The sequence below is a fragment of the Centrocercus urophasianus genome, unplaced genomic scaffold (genome assembly GCF_019232065.1).
Source record: "Centrocercus urophasianus isolate 14NV4802_14NV808 unplaced genomic scaffold, USGS_Curo_1.0 seq_10, whole genome shotgun sequence".
NCBI classification, from domain to species: Eukaryota; Metazoa; Chordata; class Aves; order Galliformes; family Phasianidae; genus Centrocercus; species Centrocercus urophasianus.
This window is the reverse complement of record NW_024884142.1, coordinates 88,115,666-88,138,675: the sequence shown is the minus strand read 5'-3', so window position 1 is coordinate 88,138,675 and position 23,010 is coordinate 88,115,666. Positions and strand designations below refer to the sequence as shown.

The 23,010-nt window shown below is 43.0% G+C and overlaps 2 protein-coding genes across 2 annotated transcripts in view; both read right to left on the bottom strand.

Moving 5' to 3' along the window:
• Window positions 1–5,397: 5,397 nt before the first annotated feature.
• LOC122163451 (adipocyte plasma membrane associated protein) lies at window positions 5,398–18,484 on the bottom strand. Its single transcript, XM_042824692.1, has 9 exons — window positions 18,363–18,484; window positions 15,503–15,619; window positions 12,268–12,383; window positions 11,681–11,773; window positions 9,834–9,950; window positions 8,422–8,596; window positions 7,830–7,964; window positions 7,308–7,500; window positions 5,398–6,306 (listed from the first exon to the last, which is right to left on the bottom strand). The coding sequence occupies exons 1-9, from the start codon at window positions 18,452–18,454 to the stop codon at window positions 6,097–6,099; spliced, it is 1,248 nt and encodes a 415-aa protein (XP_042680626.1). The 5' UTR covers window positions 18,455–18,484; the 3' UTR covers window positions 5,398–6,096.
• A 369-nt stretch (window positions 18,485–18,853) lies between these two features.
• ACSS1 (acyl-CoA synthetase short chain family member 1) overlaps window positions 18,854–23,010 on the bottom strand; it is a 35,692-nt gene continuing 31,535 nt past the window's right edge. The window contains exon 14 of the mRNA XM_042819119.1: window positions 18,854–22,108. Coding sequence (XP_042675053.1) covers window positions 21,932–22,108 — 177 coding nt within the window. The 3' untranslated portion in view covers window positions 18,854–21,931. The remainder of the gene's footprint in view (window positions 22,109–23,010) is intronic.

Genomic DNA, 23,010 nt, shown 5'->3' with positions numbered 1-23,010 from the left:
CATGTTGTCATTTGTTCACCAGAGAGCAATTCATCTTTTTGGTCGAGATTTCCAAGCAGTGCAAACAGGCCCAGGAAGGTCTGTTAGACCGCTTTGTTCTGTGATGAATCTTTGTACAACTACAGTATAAAAAACCTAAACCACAGCACACGCAACTTCAACACTGTGGAAAGCTTTACAGTGAGACAGTATGCATAGGGATACACACACACGCACACATAACACACAGTCTTAAGGGGCTGCGGTGCCAGATAAAACCTTAGATACATTTGCCAGGAATGCATAAGGTAGAATTTTTCTTGCCTCAAGACATGAGTGTGGATAAGCCTGTCTTAAGACACAACCACAAACCAGAAACAGCACAGTCTAAATAGAGTTTCTATTTTAAACAAAAGCTCTACTCCAAGAGGGCAGCACTGCAAATGCTATGAAACATAAACACAATCGTTTCCCAAAGCATATCTTTGCTGAGGTTAAACAACGTAGTTTCATTTAGGTTAGTATTCAATATTCAGTTTCTGGTTGACTTACATTCAAGTTTAGCAGAATGATGGTCCTGTCTACATGTGTGCCTACCTCTCTTTAAGCCTTCTCTCTTCATGCAGATTATCACTTACACTGTACTAAGGCTGTAACAATTAACTTGAAATGGCAATAAAGCCTGAGCCCACTGAACCCATGTTTCATTCATACACTTACAAATGGTTAGGGCCCAGACTTAAGCTATAAGGAACACTTTTTTTTTCCCCACAAACACACTTCCTTCTGAGAGCTGTTGCTTTTCTACTGCTCTATTATAGCTCCTATTAGCAATGACACCTCACTTTTAGCCCTATATAATGTCCATTTTGTCAAGAACAGCCATTGACAGGCTCTAGGCCAAGGTACAGGAATCCCTAAATCTGACGGATCTGTTAACAGCATAGCAGAGGCCTCCGCTTGCTCAGAAGAAACCTCTGGGAGTTCCATGGTTGGATGTGGTGCTACATTAATCCACCACACAAGCCTCCATTGACAGCCTGATGCCAAAGACAGTAAAGAGATCTAACCACAGTTGTCCTCGTGGTCCACAAAGCAGAAGAAAAACCAAGCCACAGCAAAGTTTTTAGAGAAAAGAAGAGCCAAGAGAAGTTGCTGTCTGAAACTCAAAAGGGGTTACAATGGTTTCAGTTCTTCCATTTCAGCTGGGTGCTCCATATAGCAGCAGTAGTCAGGGTTTCCAGCCAAGCTGTAGCTCCAGACAGGCAAGACAAACATTTCTTCCTCCAACCAACAGGACAGCTTGATGCTCAGAAAAATCAGCCTTTCCACATGCAGGTGGCACACAATCAGCATAGGTCTGTGTAAATATTCAAGCCAGCACAAAACAGTAAGCACAAAACAGAATGATCTCCCGTGAATGATCTTGCAAGCTCCTGGCAAACAGGTCACATCTTCATATTGCCACTGAATTAATTGCTCATGTGTTAAGAGTTAAGCCAGACATCTGGCATCACACAGGTCAACAAACCCAGCATGCTCAGGCTGCTGTCTTAAGGAAAACACAGCAAGATTTTCAGACATTTCTATCCAAATAGGCTTATCTGGAAGCAAAGTACGGCTACACATAAAACTACAGGCAGCATTTCCTGCAACAAAGCTGAGCTCATTGCAACCAACTCAGACAAAAAGCTTCTGGGAAAGACAAATTAGCTTTAAAATTTACAGCTGCAGCAAAGTATCAATTGTATCATCACAGTAAGCAAGGTATGCTGGAGTAGGATAATCCATCATCTCCAGACAAATAAGAGTTACCTTGAGCACCAATGAAAAGAGCAGAGCAGAAGTCAGATGAGCTCTTAGTACATTCTTGAGCACTTTGCCAGGGAAAGATTTCAGCAACTAAGCAGCCTTGAGTCAAGAGGACACTACTAGCACTGACCCAAAGAACTGCAGCTAAGTACCACTGAATCACAATACCACACAGCAGTCAGGCTGATGTCTCTGCCCAACACATCATTGTTGAGATTCACACCAAGGTTAACTTGTTCACCAGTTCACTCCAAGGAGTTCACACCTTTGCAGAACTTGCTGAGACTCTGACCTACTCTAGGCCACAAAACGCAACTGAAAACATAAATATAGCCAGTAAAATTTAGGCCCTAAGAAGAGAGGGGAAGAGCCTGTCAATCCGCCCCCTGGAGAAAAAGGAACAATCCCAGCAGCAGCATTAAGAGCTCCAAGGACAGCCAAAGCCAGTGCTTCAGAGGAATCTGTTCCTGTCTGTTGGTGGCTGGGCTGTCACGCATACAATTGCACAGAGCCAAGACAAAGTTCAGCTGGCAGCAGCTCTATAAGCAGAGATGGCTTTCTGCTGGCTGGAGGAAGCTGCTTGCGTTTACATCACTTGATCACTTACTGCTAAATTTTTCTGTCCCTACCTCAAAGCAGCAAAACAATCTGCAGTCCCACATGACTTTTCTCTTACTGCACTAGTTTTTCTAAGCAAACTAAATGAGAAAGCCCATACATCAGCATCAGAAGATCTCTGCTGTGATCACTGAGCAGACAGTCCCAGAGGTTCAGGAGATCACCACACCATATGCAAAGGTCACTGCTACAAAGCAGACTCAGAATTAAAGGAGGGCCAAGGCTTTGCAATTAATTTTATAAACTGTTCACACTGAGATGTGTAAGTGCCAGGGGTACATACACATAATCTTCCAGCAGTTCTGCTGTAGGAGATGTTTGCTCCAGAATAGGGGCATGGCAGTTACCCAGGATATAGAATCTTAAATAGTTTCAGCAAAATTTCTTGACATTCTTGCCCTGCAGAAACACCTGATCCATCGGTAATGCCAGACAAAGCAACAAAAACCTATCTTTAAAATGCACAACTGTGGTGTACTTAAGCTAAGCTCCTTTTCCTTAAGCAGTTCTACTGTACAGCTTTATGCTAAAGCCCTTCAGGAGACTAGGCACCATTTTCCCATTCCACATCCCATCAATTTGGAGACACTTGGGCGAAACGCAGGAAGCAACCTCAGGATTCTCCAGGAGTTGTGCAGATACAGAATCATAGAATGGCCTGGGTTGAAATGCCCCTCAAAGATCATTTTGTTTCAACCCCCCTGCCATGGGCAGGGTCGCCAACCTCTAGACCAGGCTGCCCAAAGCCACATCCAGCCTGGGTAAGATACGATCTGTGGCTTTCTTAGAAGTGCAGAACTTTCTCCTGACACCCAAAATCTTATCCTAACAAGACCTTTGGACATTACTCTTGCTTCTAGAGAAGTGCAATTCTCAGTGTTGCAAAGATCTCATGTTCCTGCAGTGATATAATCAAGTACACCATCAACTCACACTTACGTGACAGCAGAATGAGCTTGTAAAAGCAGCCTTCTTATTAACACCAAGGGGAGTTTGGGCCTGTTGTTACACAGGCATTTTATTGCTACTGCATCACACTGAGACGGTTGCATCTGAGGAAATACCAGCAACTAAAAGCATCTGAGCTTCTGTGGAAGTGTTGTTTTTAAGCACCGCTCATGCTGAAGCGAGGAAAAAGCTGTGTGTCAGTCAAGCTGTTTCACCTGAGCTCTGCAGCTACAGCTCACCCTACTTCTGCTCATCAAGGATGGACTGCCAAGATACTGCACCGCACCAGGAACAGGACCTGGTACTACTTGTGCTCAGGAAAGGCATTCCTTTGGGTCTTCAGAGACTTTGGGCTCCTTTGGAGGACTATGCAAATAGTTTTGCTATGCAAATCCTGTGTTTAGGATGTTCAAGAAATATGTACTGTTCATATGAGTCTGCTGAACTTGCAGAGTTCAGAGAGAACTAAAAAGACTGAAGAACCTTCTAGTGAGACCACAGTACTAAATCCTTAGCAGTGGAGGTGAAAGAAGAGAAAGGATAAATGCAAGAAGAATGTCTTGTCAGGCTTTCTGTGTCTTAATCCTCTTGAGAATCAGCAGCACAGCTATTTTCTTTTCCACTTAACAGCTTCAGGAATACAGCCTTAGAAGAGAACTAATCACACAGAAGCTATTACATTTGGCATGCCTAAACATCTGAGGTCTACTTCCCTATGAAAGAAAGCATTAAATTATTCAGTAAGATACTTTTGGAAATGAAACACTAGAGGTAGCTGTACAACTACAGGCAAAGCTGTGCTTGATTCAAGGCTGCTGAAACACCAGTGAAGCAAGGCCTACAGAGAACTTGCTTTTGTACCCTGTCACATCAAGTTCTGTTTTCAAATCCCATGAAAAACAGCCACAAGGGCTGGCGGAGCAATACTAGCCAGATGCTGCTTAGTCAGCCAGCCCTTTTGCCAGCAAAATGTGTTGCAAGAGCGTCCCATTCTCAACCCTTCTCCAGAGTTCCTGTAGCGCAAGTCTGGCAGGAAGGCCAAGCTTCTCAGCCTTTGAAACTTATCACAGAATCACTCAGTCCCTGCCCACAAATAATTAAGATAGGGCTCTGCTGGACCAAAGGTCAGAACCTGCAGTAAGTTGTCTACCAGGCTTCTTTCTTCTCCCACTGATCTTCCTCCCAGATCCAGTGACCACTGAAACAAGTAAAAAGGCTTGTGAGCACAGGCACAGCAGAGCCTGATCCAGCAACCACCAGCTACTTCCACAGGGTTGCTGCAGTCTGGTAGTAGTGCAGTATACAGTGACAGAGCACTGACAGTAAAAATACACTTTCTGTGCTTGTCTTTATTACTGCAGGGAAATGCAAACGATAGACAGTGAAAGCAGACGGCATTTTCAACATCATCTTCCCTTTCTCCAGTGTTTTTCATTATATAATAAAGCAAATCATGGTTATTTCCTTTTCAGAGGTGAGAAAATTGAGCAACAGAGTAACTCAGTGTTTGAGTATCACCCAGTGGTAGAAAGAGGCAGTAGAGAGCAAGCAGTAATCTTCAGTCCCAGAGCAGGAATCCCTACTAAATCTCACTAAATCACACTGCTGAAATAAACTCCCCTAAGATCCTAACCAAGGTGGAAAAAAATTCTTATTGAAAATGTAAGCAGAATGGACTTTCCTTTGCAGTAGTTTACAGAAAAGCATTTTGTGGATTCACCAGTGTACCTTTCAACGCAGGAAGCACCCATGAACAACTACCATATTCTAACATTTTCCACCAAAGCCTTCTTCATCCACTATTAGTAGGTGCTGCAGGGGCTCCTTCAGTCTACATCCACCCTCAGACACACAGACCCTTCCCAAAACCTTCACCTGTTTGCCATAATACACATGCTGAAGAGGATTCCTGCAGCTGGTCTTCTTCCCTCCCATGCCCCTCAGGAATGGCCACCTACACAGTGAACAGGAAACTTACAGGACCTGATGAACATGGAGGTAACATTCTAAATGATCCACCTTAAACCCCCGGAACCAGTCTTTGGTAATTTAGAAAAAACTTTCATCCAACTACAAACAAACAAAAAAAACCACACAAGAATCCATAGATAATGATCAAATCAGATTCTGCATGTTGATTAGCTGTTAACCGTAGTTTCCAATGTTGATTACATAGGCTAGAATTGAAAAAACCCAAGTGGAATAATTAGGTTTCTAGGCATGTTCCAGATGTTGCTGCCTATACCACAGCACGATTGTATGCAAGTGAGAACATGCACTGTAATCACTCCTAAACAGTTGGCTTTGAAGTATAAACACATGCAAGATATCCTCTTCAGTCCAGATCATACATGTTTAAATTCCATACATTGTAAACCCTTCAATGGTAAGATAAACATACAGTTGCATTATGGGTGACAGATGTTGCCTGTTTAAGAAAACTCCAGGGTTGGGTTTGGAAATGCAGTAGATTTTGCTTGAGCAAATAACCACACAAAGAAGCCTCACCGTATTCCTCAGACATTAGTATTATTCACCCCAACTCCAAAGCAAGGGCAGTCAAACCAAGGACAGATACAGCAAGCTGTACATTTTCCTGTGGCAACAGAGCAGTGCTAAGTGCACTTATTAACAGGCTGTCTTCACTTTTCCTCCTCAGTCACACACTGCTTCAATCACATGCTTCCTTCATACCTCTAGAGTATTTCAGGACTGTGACACTTTATCATGGATGGATGGTTAAACATGCTGAAGATTAAGTCTGCAAATAAACGGAGACTGGACGGAGCCCAGGTAAAGATATCCATTGTGCTCATGTGCCACGCTAACATAAGGTACTGTCACTCCAGTGGGATCATGAAAGCTTCTTCTGTAGGATCCTGTCTCACTAAGCTCAACAACGAGGCTACGCTTGGGCACGAGCTTTGTCACAGTTTCCTGGCTCAGTATCTAGAAGACAAAAAAAAAAGGAAAACTATCAAAAGACTCTGTTGTACACAATTGGAAGTCAGATACACAATCAAAAACCGTTCCACACCCCTCAACTGAACCAGCTAAGAACAAAAGCACACATTTTGAGTAAACATTATTACACAGGCTTAAAATGTGACAGCTCAAAAAAAATTTTTTTTAAAGATCAGCCACCAGAAATGCACTCTGACACTGGGCTGAACAAATGTCCTCACAGGAGGCAGCAGCTTCTTCTGGCACAGCTGATGCTAAGCTGCAGACATGCTCTGCCACCCATAGCACTGCTCTATTAAGGCATCTGCACTACACCAGCAAAGACAGCACAGCACAGATGAGAGTTCATTTAGCTGAACTGTCACTTCTATCCTAAATGCTGCCAGTTTATTTTAATTAGTTTTTTTTTAGGAAAGCATTTTCAAGTCTTCATATTGTGTAAAGAGAACTATTCCATTTACTCAGTATCAGATATCCTTCACAAAATATGTTATTATTGCTATTTCTTTAATCAAAAGGGAGTGCATATTGAGTTAGAACAAAGTGCCACACAGCAGTATATGAAGCATACACATCTCCTAGGATGCCCAGGGAAGCCACTAGAATAGAGGAAATTTTTTAAAACCTCTCCAAACACTTGGCAATAAGTCCTTCAGGCACTTCAGGTATAGAGGTGGAGTCTTCTTTCATATATCCAAATACAGATCCTGTATTGCTGCATGGCTAGGGCAGAGATAACTCCTCTTGCTTTCTTCTGAGATCAACATGGAAGGCAATTCAAAGAGATGTCTGTTTGCTACTTATTGAAACTAACATTTGCTTCTCTACGCATGAATCACACAAACTGCTCCACATGAAGACAACCACAACAGTTTTAAACAGCACTATTTTTTATTTTAATCTTCCTGTGAATCGGAAGAAATAGAACAAACCAATGTTTTTAGTCACTTCCATTCCCATACTAAAGGTCATTCTTTTTTTCTTACCTTAAATATCATCCTTTTAATCCACGGTTTTTCAGACAAAAAATCTAACGCAGAAAATCCAGGATTGGGACGGACACCTGGCATAGCTACCCAATATCCACCAGAGCTGCTTAATCTGATATTATCTGGAAGACCAGGCATATTCTCAACAAACATATCTGCTCCACCTTTCATCAGCCCAGACACATAATACCTGAAAGTTATAAATAATAGGATTATAATATCTTAAATCAAGCAGTCTAATTAATGAAGTATAAACAGGAATTTACTTAAAAATAATTTTTCCTCAGCTTGGCATAGGGAAATAAAGCATAGGCATTCTTCTTTGTCAGAAAAAGTCAGCTTACTCTACTGTGCCCGAGGAGCACAGTAGGAAAAATTATGCAGCACAGATACCTCCAATGGAAAGTCTTCTTTGATGTTGTTAACTACACACAGAGTCTAGGATTTCTTTTGTCATTCAGCTCAGTCAGTTAATTTTTAAGTGGATGGAGTCAATAGTTCCAATGAAGTCACACTCACCTTCTGATTCTGGCCATGGTTGTTTCCAACACCAGGACAAAGTCTTCCGCAGGAGAGAGCTGAACACCATTGGGAAACCTCAGTCCCACCATTAAGACTTTCACTTCTTTTGTTACTGTGTCATATTCAAGCAGGCTAAAAAGAGAGTATTATACGTGTTTGTAAAGACAAATATTTACCCATTGTGATTTCATTTCTCACTTTTCATCTCCTTGCTCATGTATTTCACCTAAGTTAAAGCGGATAAATAACAAGGAAGCACTTGCTTATGAAGTCAGGAGAAATACAACTGCCAATCTCAAGAGGTCTGTCCATTAAAGATTTAGTTAGAACATCATGCTAACACCCTCTCTTTTAAAAAGCACATTCCATTTGAGTCTTCTCAAAGGAGAAGAAAAAAAAAAGCAATCTCATTTACTTTGCTGCAGGTCTCATCAGCATCATCCACATCTTCTTCCACCCTCTCCTGGGCAGTGCAGTGCTTGCACAGGTGGCTTATAACAAGAAAAACTTGGAGACCAAGAAAGTGTCCAAGTCCATTCCTACAGGTGAGCTTAAAGTACGCTAAATGCCTTGGGGAAGGGATACTTGCCGCCCATCATCTGTGCCTTCCATAAGCAGGAATAAGTAGTCTTTTCTTTGCCACTTGCTACTGGAGTCTGTGAAGTAGATTTTCCTGCCATCTCGGGTCACAGTAAGGTCATTCAGAAACGACAACTTCTGACCTTCAATTAGTGTTTTGGTTGACACAAGCACTTTCGTTTCACCTGGTCAGAAAAAAGACACACATATAAGGCCAGCTTTTATATGTCCTGCCTGGGCAGCAAGTTCAACACTAACAGAAAATCAGCAAGCACTTCACATTTTTTCCATTCTTGCCTCCATTAAGTAAGAAGGTTTTGGATTGCAATGGAATAACTCAACACAATGTAAGTGACAAGGAGAAAACACTCTTCAGAAAAGCTGAAACTGAAGATGTTTCCTTCTGATAGGCACGAGACTTGCCACATTTCTGAATTCTGAATTGGTTTAATTCACATTAAACCAAGCATGAATGCAGGTCCCAGCGCTGTAGAGTTCAAGCAAACCAATTACCACTCTATTTCCCCATCAATCTGTAGGATTGAAGAGTACTTTTTAAACATGAAAGCACTGGCAGGTTCACTGAACTGCTCTGGCACAGTTGGCACATCACCAGGTAAATTATTATGGCCAAGCCTCTAACACAACTGATGAAAATCTGTTGTAGTCATATTTGGGCTGGGGGTTTGTTTTTCTTCTTTGTTTTGGCATGACTGAACTAATGTGGCAGCTGTCTACCATCAGTAAGGGAGACTTTGATTACACTCTCCCAAAGCCACACAGTCTAAATCCTTCCAATATGGCACTTGTCCAAGCCTCCTTCCCCCTACCAATTTGGAAACAAACTGTAAAGAAAGTGAACCCTTCAAGAAAACAAACCATAGATTTCTGATGACACATCTCTTGAAACTGAGATCTGGCTCAGGGACATACAATGAAGGACACAAAGCAGCAGTGCCTGTCTCAGCAGGAACAAGCCATTTGATCTTCAGCCACACCAAGCTACGCCTTTCTTCACCTTCTATAGATTGGGGTTACAGAGGAGAGGTTTTCACTACCACATTGTGAGATTGAGGCAGAAATAAAGGAATATTAAACACAGCAAAAAGCTTACGTAACTGCAAGATAATTTTTCTACCTTTATGAAAATTAACAGCTGCACAGAGCTCATGAGTCCCAAGGCATCTATTCTGACAGTTGAAAACACAGCTTACCAGAAGATAAGCAACTGTTAACACTGATTTAGACAGACACAGAGAAGAAGTGATTGCTACAAGAAAAAGTTCTTGCATGGCATGTTTCATCCAGACAGCTCCAAACTGCTTTAAAGAAAAGACAGGCGTTGCCTACAGTGTCGGGCAAAACTCCAAATGAAGAGCAGATTTCTCAGTAGCAGAGAACTTCTGAATAGAGAAGTCATACCTGTGCCTGGATTAACTTCATAGAGTCCATAGTAAGCATCTGCCACAAAAAGGGTGTTATTTGGTCCCACTCTGATACCAAGTGGTCGTCCACAAGTTGGCTCATCTTCAGGAGTTCCTTAGGAAAAATGTTTTAAATGGTTTTCCAAATACAAATAAACACAGGGCATTCATGCTTGCTGCATGAGATTGAACTACAGTTTAACAAGACATGAGTGCCATTCATGAAAGAAACAGTTTTTACTTGTCTGAGTGGGAGTGATACAGATAGCTTAATGTTATGACCAGTCTAGAGATAAACTTAGCTAGTAAATAGCCTGGCAACTCATAGCAGCTGCCCCAACTAGGGCTGAATGTCAGAAAATTGGATTTAAATGAAGACTTTTTTCCTATGAAGGATCAGTCTTACTGTAAGTTTATTTTCGTAATAAAGGGTACACACTCCTTGGAAGTATCTCTAATTGGAAAGAGCCAACGTTCTGATGAAAGAATAGTTTTCTTATGACTACAGACTTGTGTATTAAGAACACCATAAACATGAAACATTTGTGTCCACTTGAATCCTAAGGAACTGTAACATTTAGAACATCTCTAATTTGAGACATTATCAAGACAGTCTGCTGGGGAAAGCAGCCCTTTTATCACCATTTCTCCACAGCCTGAGAAGGAACATGAGTCTAGGGTGCTCTCTACCTCTTTGGCCCCAAAGTAGCAGGAAACATAACTTTGCCACCTTTCCCAAGAATATATTGCATGCGGTGCAAGTCCAACAGAAAAGGTGATTTGCCATATCCACTCTCCCCCACATTCATGCCTGAACAAAAGCTCAAAGTCCAGCTGTGTATCAGCTGGCAGCAGACTGTTTGCTGTCAGTGCCAAGGCTTCTCTACTTGTTAGGCAGCCGAAACAGATCAGAGCTGGTCTTGTGAACAGCCTTTTAAAATGCCTAAAATGCTGAGCACGTTAGTGAGAGCTACGTAACAACGGCCTACAATCTCTGCTTAACCAGTGACAAAATAAGGGTGCAGACATCAATAACTGGTAAATACTAATAAACAATGCACTATCAGCTGTACTCACTCACTTCCAGAAAACTCATTAAGTGAAGCAAATGAGCAGCTGGAAAAAATGTGTGGAATTCAACAAGAAATAACTGCTACCACAATCCTCTAGTGCACTTAACGAGGAAGGGAAATTGGTACAACAAATGCAAGGTAAAATTCTATAGAGCAGACATTTATTTACAAAATCTCCAAAGAAGTTGATTTTACCTATTCACACATTATCTCAGAGTTCATTCACTAACACTTGCTTAGAGGTCTTCAGTTTCTACAGGGTGGCCCTTCACCCCACAATCTTGCTGACTTCACCTTCACATAAACATTATGTCAGGTTGCTGACCTTTTCTTGTTTTCTTTTTTGGGTTTATGCTATTTCTGGATGGGCCAACAGGAAAAGGAACATTATTTGTGACACATGCAACCTCATGCTCCCGGGGTTAAGATGCAGGATCTTCTACAGGTCATCCATGCTGCAAGCCTTATCAGAATGCAGACCTTGTAATGGTGGCATAAAAGAAACTAAATTCCCAAATTTTACTGCTAGGAGCAGTGTCCTTTGTTATCAGTAGCACCCATTCCCACTCTTTTAGCTCTTTGCTCTGCTGTTCCTTCCAGTGCTTGTAGAATTATTTCCACTCGTATGTCATTCATACATGTACTAATATTTCTGTTACAGATGTCCACAGGGGAAGATACGCACTTGTGTGTGAAATCCAGACAGAACACCAAGTTCATCCACACAAGTACCTGCTTTTGGGTACAAAATGCTCAGAAGGATGCCACTTACCACAAGGACCATGGCCAATTCTGGCTACTGTCTGTACTTCCCCATCTTCAATTTTGAGAATCTTTCCATCAGCTGTCCCAGTAAATAGCACATCTGCAAAAGTAACTGGTGTGATTAACTTGATCATAAAGCTGAATATAAACAACACAAACTTCGCCATACGTGCAGATTAAGCAGCAAATGAAAGAGGATTGGACTAGCAGAGCCCATTGGTAGGACTCTTCTATCTTCAATTTATCTGAAGCCCTACGTTTGCTAGTTATACTTTTCAAAGGGCATAACAAAACTTCCTCCTGGTCACATCATTCATTTCACCCATAGCTCAGCTGTCACAAACGGGAAGGTTTCCTAGAGAATTTCTGTTGATTCTGACCAAAATAGGTAACAGAAAAGCGTGGCTTCAAGAAGTCACTTGAGCATGACATTAACAGAGACAGGCAACAAGTCTGTAATCTGAAGAAGGAATTTAGAATGCTTTGTTGCTGTGGATTTATATATCTATTTTTAATACTCTAATAATCCGTGAGAAGATTTAGGAGGAGGAAAATAAAGGACACAACTGCTAAGCACCTTTTGTCAATGCTTACCTCCAATATTGACGATGGATTCTGGCCCAACCAGTTGATTCTCCCATAGTCGCTCAGCTTTCTGTAACTTGTTATTGGGCTCCAGCACACCCGTCAGGAGGGGTGGTTCTTTCAGGCTGCAAAAATAGAACACAGAACTCATGAACCTTTGCACAAATGTGAAAACACTCTTGAGCAATAAGTTGGATCCACCTTTTCCTAGTTTGCAACTCCTGAAAGCTGACCTACACTTCATATATAATGTATTTCTAAAGAGACACACAGCTGGCAAGCTGAAAGACTAACTCTTGTTCATCAAAGATCAAAATTTTCTCGTTTTGCTCATCTGAAAAGAGACTGATCATGTATTCTTAAATTGTATCTGTAAGTCAGCTTTAAGCCCAGCAACACATTCCATGTCCATCTTCTTTACAGAAAGGCAAAGAATTCAGCACCACGACACAGCAGAATCATAGAATGGCCTGGATTGAAAAGGACCACAATGCTCATCTAATTTCAACCCCCTGCTATATGCAGGGTTGCCAACCACCAGACCTGGCTGCCCAGAGCCACATCCAGCCTGGCCTTGGATGCATCCAGGGATGGGGCATCCACAGTTTCCTTGGGCAACCTGTTGCAGTGTGTGATAGAATTACTCTTTTCTTACTCAGCTGAAGTAGCTGTTTTTACCAAACCATCTTTCCTGGAAAGATAGATGCATATTACAAAACAAAAAGACTTATAACAATATTGTATAACAATACACTAAGATCTGACTCCATATCTTCAATAAGGGAAATAAATAACTTTTAATTATTAACCGACATACTACTAGCGACAGAAGACATTTCAGCATTCAACATGCATATCTTCATACCATAATGAAAAATATATTCTTGTTCATAATCTGAATGCATTCCCATAGAGAAAGAGCAACTCAAAGGATTAAGTTGCACATAAAGGGAATTGCACTGAAATCTAAAAACTATAAAATAAGGTCCAATTTTGCAAGCCCTTATTCACATAATAGCCTTATTTAAGTCAACTGGATTTCTAGTCAAGTACAGAAATATGGAGAAAGGTACTAGTAAGATGTCTACACAGCTTCAAATCAAATACCACACTCCAGAGCACTGTGCTCCAAATTCAGTCCCAACTGTGCTAATAAATGCAAATATGTTCCAGCCACACTCATAGGTTCTTAAAGACACAAGCATCAACCACTACAGTCTCCATGATTTCAAGTCATTAATGAAGCTGCATTCTTGCTCAAGGTGGTAAGCTCATTAGTTGCTCATTCACAGGAGCACGCTAAAGCTCCCAGGGCAAAGCTCTGGAAGAATTTTTAAATTTAAATAACTCCTTATATGACCACAAGCAAATGCCTTCCATCCACAGAATCTCTGAAGACATGGTTTGAGTCCAAAATTTGCCATGGTACACAGGATCTAGGACTTCCTCAGGACCAGCAACATTGCAACCACATTGTTCCTACAGTGAAAGTTGTGGAAATTTCTATGTATTTAGCTATTAGGGGTAAAAAAAGTTTGCTGGACCTGCAAACTGTAAAAGTTACGAGAACTGAAGAGAACAGGGACACAATACAAATAATGTAAGGAGAGAGAGATGCACACTTTATCTGTTTGGTTACAGATAGCAAACTTTCTAATTTGAGTACTAGGTCCTGTCCACACAAGATTTACAGCAGAGCTGCTTTCATAGCGCTAAGACAAGATAGTTTTCCACCCCTTTTTTCCAAGTGCTAGAGAGTTTCAGATTAAGATAACAGCAGATTCAGATAAGGAACTCACTCACTTGCCAAGAACTTTGGACTGTTATGTTTTCAAGTAGAAAATCCCCCCTAGGATCAATATCTTGCAATACAGACTCATAGAGAAAGAATTTGGAATAAATCAGCTGCAGATGTTTCACCTGAAATTTCAGATGTCACCTGCCTTCGCCCTGCCCTCTTAACTCTCCTTATTTCCTCTGGTTTACCAGAGTAATATGAATGCAAATTTTACACATTCTTCCACTGAAGTCATTGCTCCAAAAAGCATCCATCTACTTCAGCTGTTTCAGAACACTTCAGAAACACCACACAGAATTATTATCCTTCCTATTGTACAGGCCTAAACCACACCTTAATTAGCTTTTTAGCTTCTCTTCAAGAATCTAAAGCAATACAAGTCATTGATTTGGGCAAGAATGGTTGTCCTAGTCTGGCAAAAGGGACTTAAAGAGATGTAAGCATGCAGAATAGTGTTGCAGAACACTATTCTGGATGAGAAATAGACCAGAACAACATAATAGGAAAAGCTCTGAAGACAAATCCTACTAGGTTCCAGAATTGAGTTGCAGCGTGTTTCAGGGAATGCTTTGTTAAACTCAACACAGCAGAAAGCATTTTATTAAGATTTGCAAGCAAGCGGCTTAGGTCTAATAGCTTCTTGGCAAGATTTGTAAGTACTACCCTGCCACATCAACAGTTTCTTTAAACCCTAGAGATGTTCACAACGTTGTTCTTCCTTCTCATTGCAGAATTATCAAGTTGAACCTAAATCTTCAGCAGAGCTAGCATTTTCACTTACTTCAAAATGCCAGAAGCACCAAATCACCTGACTACACTAGCACAGTTTCACACACAATGCAGGTCATACCCTCTCGTGCAGCTGGCTCACTGTTACATCCCATATTTGATATTAATTCAGACAGTTCAAGACACAGATCAAGTACATGCATTTACTTCACAAGATGTGCATTTAAATATAACATGGCCATATGGTTCAGCTGTTACAAAGCACTGAACACAGTCAGGTTATCCATTCAGTTCACATCTTCATATGAATAGTGTCTCTCGTCAGAAATGGGTACAGCTTGGGTTCAACTGTCCTGCTTGTCCCCTGGTGAAAATATAGTTCATGTCTCCCTGAAGGCAGGAGCATTCAGTGAGTAAGCACAAGCTCTATTGACAGTTTGGACAGCAGAAAAAAGAAAAAACAAAGACATTTTTGAGATTAATGATCAAAGGAAGTAATTCAGCTCCTTCACTGATCAGTGCTGACACAACTGCAAAGGTACCTCAGATTGGGTATGCAAAGCAAGCCCTGGCAATGGGTTACAGTGCAATCAATCCCCATTTTCCTAACACAGTGGGAATCACTTTACACAGTTGCCTCATTCATCAAAAAGTAGTACAACACATAGCAAAAGTCACAGTTCCGTGTATCTACTTTAAAACAAAGAAACAACATACCTTATGGGTTGGGGGTCTATAGGACAATCCAGTAGAACAGTTGCTCCAAGCAGGGGCACAGCCAGAGACGCAGCCAAAGTCAAGAAGGTAACACGGAACACCTTGCTGCTGTAAGCACTGTCAGAAACACACAAGAAATAGGATTAACATGTGATGCTATTTTAGCATGTAATAATTAAGGAAATCCACAAACCTTAACAGCCCATTTCCTATTCCAAAGGACGCAGATATACTTTTACTCAATCACCTTCTCAAATACTCTTAATGGCTAATATAAAACAAAGGGGTATGTATGCAGTCTCTGCACAATGGCACCACATGAGGCTCCGAGAGCAGCATCACATACAGGTTTCATGCAAGTTACAGTTGACCAAAACCCAACACTTTGTTCTTTTAAATAGAATTAATATTTTGGCAGCAGTTTCCTTCCCAGCTCTAAGTTAAACCTCCACCTTCCAGAATTTTTCAAGAAGCAGAAATCAGGCATGTACTAATAAAAGTCCCAGCAACTAATACAACGAATACAAGATTAGAGGAGATTAATTGAATGCTTTCTTCACATAGTGAAGACTGGGTTGAAACTCAAGCCCCAGCATGCAGATGCAATTAAGCACCTCCTACTAATCCAGCAAAACACACAACAAACAGCAAAACCTGTTTTTTTTTTCCACAGGAAAAAAAAATATATATATATTTTCTTCTCAACAAGCTGATAAACCTCAATCAAGCACTTACAGAGGAAAGCACAGAGCCATGTCCAACAAATCCCAGACCTGAAGCAGAAAAGCAGCTCCCAAACCTTAGCTACTCCCAAATGCTCACTGACAGAGTCAGCCAGACTCCACTCAGTATCAGTTACACAGAGGCAAATGGCACCTGGTTGCCCTGCATCAATCCTGGACCATTTCCACTGTGCTATCCTTCACCAGCCTGACATCCAAACAACAGGACACAGAATTGCTGCCCAAAGCACGAACAGCAAAACTGGGGAGCTAACAGCATATACACGCAGTGCTGCTATCAGCCTCAAGGTAATCTTCAGGATTATCTGCTGGGTAAGGAAGGACACAGTCAGGCCTGAATCTGGTCACTGCCTGCACCAACAACAAACTGATGCTAAAATATTCATTGCCCATCACAGCTCCTTCCAGAGAGCACTCCCCTTTGGGCACATCAGCAATGTTACAGCAATAAGCCTATCTCCAAGATGACGTAATCAGATCACGAAGCTGCTTCAAATAAGCTTGCTCATCTACATTGACCAACCTCTTTGCAACTCCCAGGGGCCAGACTGCCCTTGTGACGAACCACCAGATCTCAGCACTGTCTGCTGGAACAGCAGATGTCTTGAGAAAGCAACATCCCAGTCTTTTTCCCCTTGCCCTTGGAATGGAGAGAGTGACAGAGACATGAGGTGGTCTCTAAGTCTACATAGTGGTCTCTAAGTCTACACAAAGACTTCAGCTGCCTGCCTCACTGTTCCACAGTCCTTCAGAAAATGATGGCTCAATACTTTAAAAATTGAAAGTGCTGTTAGCAGTCACAGAAGCACCTTTGTGACAGATGAGAATAGCTCACACAAAAGGAAGCTGATAAAGGTGGATGAGAACTCATCTGCCAAGCCAACTTAATTAAAGCTCCTGAAAGCATTATTAGGTAAAGGTCATATTTCTGAGCCTTAAACAAACTTGCAATATACTGATAATAAAGGAAGCAGGCAGGAAGAATGTGGCAACATGCAAACCCCTGCTCCAAGCCTGCAAACTGCAAGACCTACTTTAGATACTGCTGAAATACTAGAAATTAAATAAAAGCAAATGCACATCAACAAAATCAAACAATTCCCAATCTTCTAGCTATAACAACACTAATTTAGATGTCACTGAGAACTAAAACAAGATGCTGTCACATAGCTCTTGGAGAGAGGCTGACAAAAAGACACTAGAGGTCAGCACAGCCAGCAGTGTGGGCTGCCTCCTCCTCTCAGCATAGGAACGGCAGGAGAGGCAGCAGGGAGGGCAGCCGTCAGCAAGAGTTTCTGCATGGCTCCCATCTGGAACACGGGCATCCTTCAGAAGTACTTCCACTGCTTCATGCAAGACAGTCTCGAGAGACTGGGATCTGTGAATATTCTGGATCGTTGACAGAGTCCTAGAAACACAACTGATGTGAGAAAAATTAGCAAGAGAGGTGGATGCTGGAAAGAACAATTGAAAGGTGCTGATAGTCTCCCTTGTTAACGGGGGCTATGAGTACAGTAATAAGCACCTCTTGCACCCTGGTGACACAGAGGAGCAGAGAGGAAAATCTGAGGGGCACTCAAATGGGAAAAGACATCAGTGATGGTGAACCAAAGCAGTGCCAGCCAAGAGTGGTTTAGGTTAGAAGGGACCTCGAAGATCGAGCTTTGGTGGAAGGCAAAGCAAACGCTGCTTTCTTATTGCTGCTACCGCCTGCAGTTACAGAGAAGCCAGTTTTGAATTGAATCGGTACACAGGGAGCTGTAAAGGAGATCATCCTTAACCATACCTCAAACCAATGAAGTGTTTATAAGGCACACAGAGGTGTGCGGTCACCTCTCTAAACCACTGCCAGCTCCAAACAAACCAACAGCATTACACAACAGCCAGTCACACCCACAGCAGATCCGCGCAAGCCACAACGGGATAAGCGGCACTGCTCCAAGAGCTGCGTTTAAACAGCCCCAATACGTAAACAGATAGATGGTGAGACAGACCAACCCCACCACCGGGCACACATGGGGCCGCCTGAGCAGCACCGAGCGCCCAGCGGCGCCCCGGGTGGACGGCAGCGCCTTACAGCACGCGGCCCGCAGCCCCGCGCCGGACGGGCCTCCCACCTGCCCTCCTTGGCCTCCTGCGCTGGGCCGTCCTCGGTGATGACCTGCGGGCGGAGCGGCCGGCGCTGCCGCAGCCCCTCGGCCTCATTCATCCTCCGCAGCTCCGGCCCCGACCTCCGGCCTCCGCCCGCCCCCCGCCCCGCCCTGCGGCCGCGCCTGCGCGCTGCGTCGCGCTTCCTCGGCGAGCCTCCGGTGGTGCGATGAAGGCTGCACAGCGGGGTTTTGCTCAGCCCCGCCGTGTCCGGGTGCCGCCTCTAGACGGCCGCTCAACCGCCGCGGTCCCGTCCTCAGGAGCGAAGCTCGGCGCATCCCCGCTGCCGCTCCCGGAAGGAGCGGCTCCATCCACCAGGTGGCGGCAGGGGGCTGCACCGCGGCTGCCGCGAAACGGGCCGGGGGAGAGCTTGGTGAGGAGGGCGAAGTTGGTTTTCTGGCTGCTGGGAGCGAAACCCCACACGTGTAGAGTCAGACGCCTACGGCACAAAGCCAACACATCACGCAGAAGTGGGTGCTTCTTTTAATGAAAATCTGAATACGGAGATCACGGATTTCGGTCAATGACAATAAATGTAAAGTATGACAGTTAACAACAGCAAAATGTTAATCTGTACAACACACATCACCTCTAGGAGATGCCTTTTTGTTTCCTAAAATTAAGAAAATTGTGGTCTGGTCTCTTGGGTGGGAAAAAAGGCACGAAGATCAGCTTCCATGGGTACATCTGAGTGGGAAAATGAGGTAAGAACACGATGGACAGGCATGACAAGGTTATGCTACTACTAGATGCTGCCGCAGCAGACCTAGAGGCTCTTTCCCTACCAGGCCTTGTCTCCCTTGTTGAGTGTTTTCATTTGCCCTTTGTGTCAGACTGCAGCAGGTAAAACAAACTCTGAAACTCTTCTGATGAGGTTACAAATGCAATCTAGCACATCACCCCCACATTAATCGTGGATGCACAAAGGTCCATCAGTTTTGCTTTCCCAAATGAATCAACCATACACAAGAATATCCCATGATCCCACTATGAAGTATTCCAAGTATACTTTCCCCACTGATGAATGCATCAGTGGATCAGCTCAAAAGGCAGCAGGCCTGAAGTCTTTTGCTAGTGGCATCTTTCTCCTAGTATTTCAAGAACTGAGGACCTCAGTGCCAGTTCTGCAGGCTGAGCCCCTCCTCAAAGCAAAGTCTGGATGGGTGACAAAACAGCTGCACACGAAGCCGAAAGCACTGCTGACAAACACCACTGCTGGTGCTCACCACATCCAGGAAATAGCAACATGCTCAGCTCTACTCAGACTAGGACTGGTAATGCAACCAGTGCAATTAGAGATTACAGAAAAAAAGATGAAAGGAGGACTTCTAAGGCTGGCAAACTTAATGCACGTTCTACAGATGTGGAGATGTGGAACTGAAGGTCATGGTTAGTGGTGGTGATAGGCTGACAATTGGACATGATTATCTTAGTGATCTCTTCTGACTCTGATAACTCTAACAGTAGTACTATGACAGTACCATGTGCTCTCTATGAGCATCCAAAGGGGCCTCAGAATATACACAGATGCACGTGAAGCAGTACACTTATCTCCCCTTTTTCCTCACCAGATGAATTGGATAACAGTGTCTCAGTGCACCAAAGCACAAAGCCAGTCCTTGTGAGGCAGTTCAGATGAATTAGATCCAATGTCAGCGAATACTGGACCTTCACATGGAAATTCAGTAATATAGAAAATGCTTTCTTCATCAAAGTGTATGATTTTGTTCAAAGACCACTTCTCTTTCTCCACCCTATATTTCAGACTGTGTGGGGGAGATTGCGTGTGCAGACAGCCTGTCTAAACAAGAGAGTCTACTTTTCTGTCAAAAGCATTAACTACTGTCAGCTTCCCACTTGAAAATCACTTAAGGAAGAGGGGTTTTATTTCTGCAGTGGCAATAGAGGATGTATGTAGTGGCTGTCTCCCGAAATATTAATGTCTGTCAGCTATGTGAAACTTTTTGATCCTCGACTTCCCACAAAGTCCACAGGATGTATACTTACCTTAGGCAAAAATGGATTGCAGTCAGAAGGATGGGAACCGCAACAAAGTATGATCTTCCCTGCTGTATTACCCAGACCCTGGAGACACATAGATTTAAAAATCCAACAACAAACGTACCTAACATACTCAAAAGGAACTCTGAGATCAAAGGCAACAGGCCTGACTGAGAACATATCATATTGACAGTTGTCTTCCCCATTTGGACCAGATTCTTTGCTGGCCAAAAACTCACCACTCCTTGCTGTGAAAAGCATATGAAAGACAAAGACTGTTGTTTCCTGTTATTCTGAGGTTGCTAGTCTGGAATACCACCATCATTTCCCAGAAAGCATCTAAGAGGCACTTCCTTCTCCTTGTGGATTGTGCAATCTGTGTGTACCGGCATGGCATGTGCTGGAAGATCAGCACAGCAGCATATGGAAGGGACAGACATGGCAGGGGACATCTTGAAATGACAAGCATTAAGACAACTTCTGATGAAAGAACCAACCTACCTTCAAATTGGGTGCCTGTCTTTGTTGATTACCTGTCAGATTACAGATCACTTGGGAGTGGGCTAAAATAACCATTCATTGACTAGAAATCATGCAACTCAGCAAGTCACAACAAACCTTCTAGCACATCTCTTTAGCTTCAAACCTCTCTTGAACACTTTGGGATTTTATTCCCCCATGCTCCTCTAGCAAAGTAAATATGGTTTCCTTTTCATAATGACTTGAAGAAACAAAGACAACTGCAGAAATTGTCATCACTAATGAGGAAGAGGAAAGTTGCCCTAAAATCCCAGTTGGTGATCTCAGTCTCTTAAAGGAGAATGAAAACACCTGGGACCAGTTCCCTGGCAATGCACTGCGGATGTGCAGAGTTCAGACATAGGCTTTGTGGCTCAGTTTTGTAGTTGAAAGTTCTAATGCTGGGTTGTGTAGGTGTTCCAGGGAAGTTCTGGAAATATAGTGGAAGGCACAAGTTATTATGAGGAAAGCCACAGGAATTATCAGAGCATGAGATAAATATCTGATTAGCCATGTCCTTCTCATTTCCCTAATAATACATATGAAATATCTACTAAAAACCCTGCATTGCTGAAAAGGCACCACAGTTGCAGTTAAAAACAACTACTTCAACTTGGATATCCAAGCTGAAGGAAAAATAGAAGGAATATATTCCAAGGCTGCTCTTAAAAAAAACGGAAGTATAATATAAAAACATTTCCTTGTATAAAACCATTGAAATGAGAAATATTAACATCTTTATCTTGTTTTACCTCGTATTATTTTCACCACAGCTAATGGAAACTGCCAATGGCTTTTCTACATCAGCTCTAGAAGCAGTGAAAAGGAGCTCCCTGACTGTGCAAGCCAGCAGATGCCTCCTAGCTCTGAACAACTCAAAACACTTTGTGGAGAAGAAATCCTATTTCTCTAGAAGGGAACAGAGTTTTGCAGAATACACCAAGAGAGAACCATGTTGTTTGCCTCGTCATTCAAGACCCTCCACATTTCCAGAGCAGAGATATTCCAAAGGCATCTGCTATGAGGAACTCTTCTCCTTTTTGTATTTCTGGTACGCATCCAGTATCTCTGCGACGACGCTCGGATCGTCAAGTGTGGTGACATCTCCCATGTTACTTGATTGCTCTGTGACTACTTTCCTCAGCAGCCTCCTCATGATCTTCCCTGATCGGGTTTTAGGAAGGCGCTTCACCACCTGCAGAAAAGAGAAAGACACACCTGAATCAGAACTTGGATCCTGATGGAAATAACCTGGAAATCTAGCTGAGCTGTCCTAAGCCTGGCGCTATCTCATGGCTACAGCTCCTAGGAGACTCCTAGGAGCTACTCATTGAGCACAGTAGTTTGTGTCCAAACAAAGGAATATTGCTTGCATCAATATCTTGTGCTATAAAATGTATTCTTATCTAACTAGACTTTGCTTCTCATTCATTCATTGCTGGGTAACTCCAGGGCTGGGTGCTGCTGAATATGAAGCTTTTTGGAGACTGAGGCCTTGGAAAAGCTGTTAACTGTTGAACTACAAACACTTGAAAACTCACAGAACAGTGGAATGGCTTGGGTTGGAAGGGACCTTAGAGCACACCCAGTTCCAATCCCTGCCATGGATTGGAACATGGATCCCGCCATGGATCCCGCACAGCTCAGGCTGCCCAGGCCCACATCCAACCTGGCCTTAAGACCATCCAGGGACGGGGCACCACAGCTTCTATGGGCAGCTGTGCCAGAGTCTCACTGCCTTCTGAGTAAAAAAAAATTCTTCCTGATAATAATCTAAGTCTCTCCCCTTTTAGTTTAAAATAGTAATGCTGCTGCATCTCAAAGAAGGGATGACAAATGCCGCTTAAGGCACAGGGTGTGCCTAAAATTCCCGTTTGCCAGAATTCTTGCCAGGAAAGGTACTCTCAGTACTCTCTGTGCATGGATGTGTACATTCAGACCATTGCACCTGCCTCCTCCACCCACAGATCCCTCCAGCAAGTTCTCTTTTCCTGCTCCTTTGTCCTGCTAGAGAGAGACAACTGCAACACAGCAGATGGGAAAGGCAAGGCTTAGTAAATGCCACTGCTCCTGCTCCCAGTCTCCCTTAGTCTCCCT

What these genes read in the sequence shown, in the direction of transcription:
- LOC122163451 (XM_042824692.1), bottom strand. Translation starts at nt 18,454, where the DNA reads ATGAATGAGGCCGAGGGGCTGCGGCAGCGCCGGCCGCTCCGCCCGCAG. An exon ending in TGAAGTTAATCCAGGCACAG is followed by an intron (nt 8,597 to 9,833) that starts GTATGACTTCTC and finishes TTTTCTGACCAG; the next exon opens with GTGAAACGAAAGTGCTTGTG. An exon ending in TTAAAAGGATGATATTTAAG is followed by an intron (nt 6,307 to 7,307) that starts GTAAGAAAAAAA and finishes TTTGTCTTCTAG; the next exon opens with ATACTGAGCCAGGAAACTGT.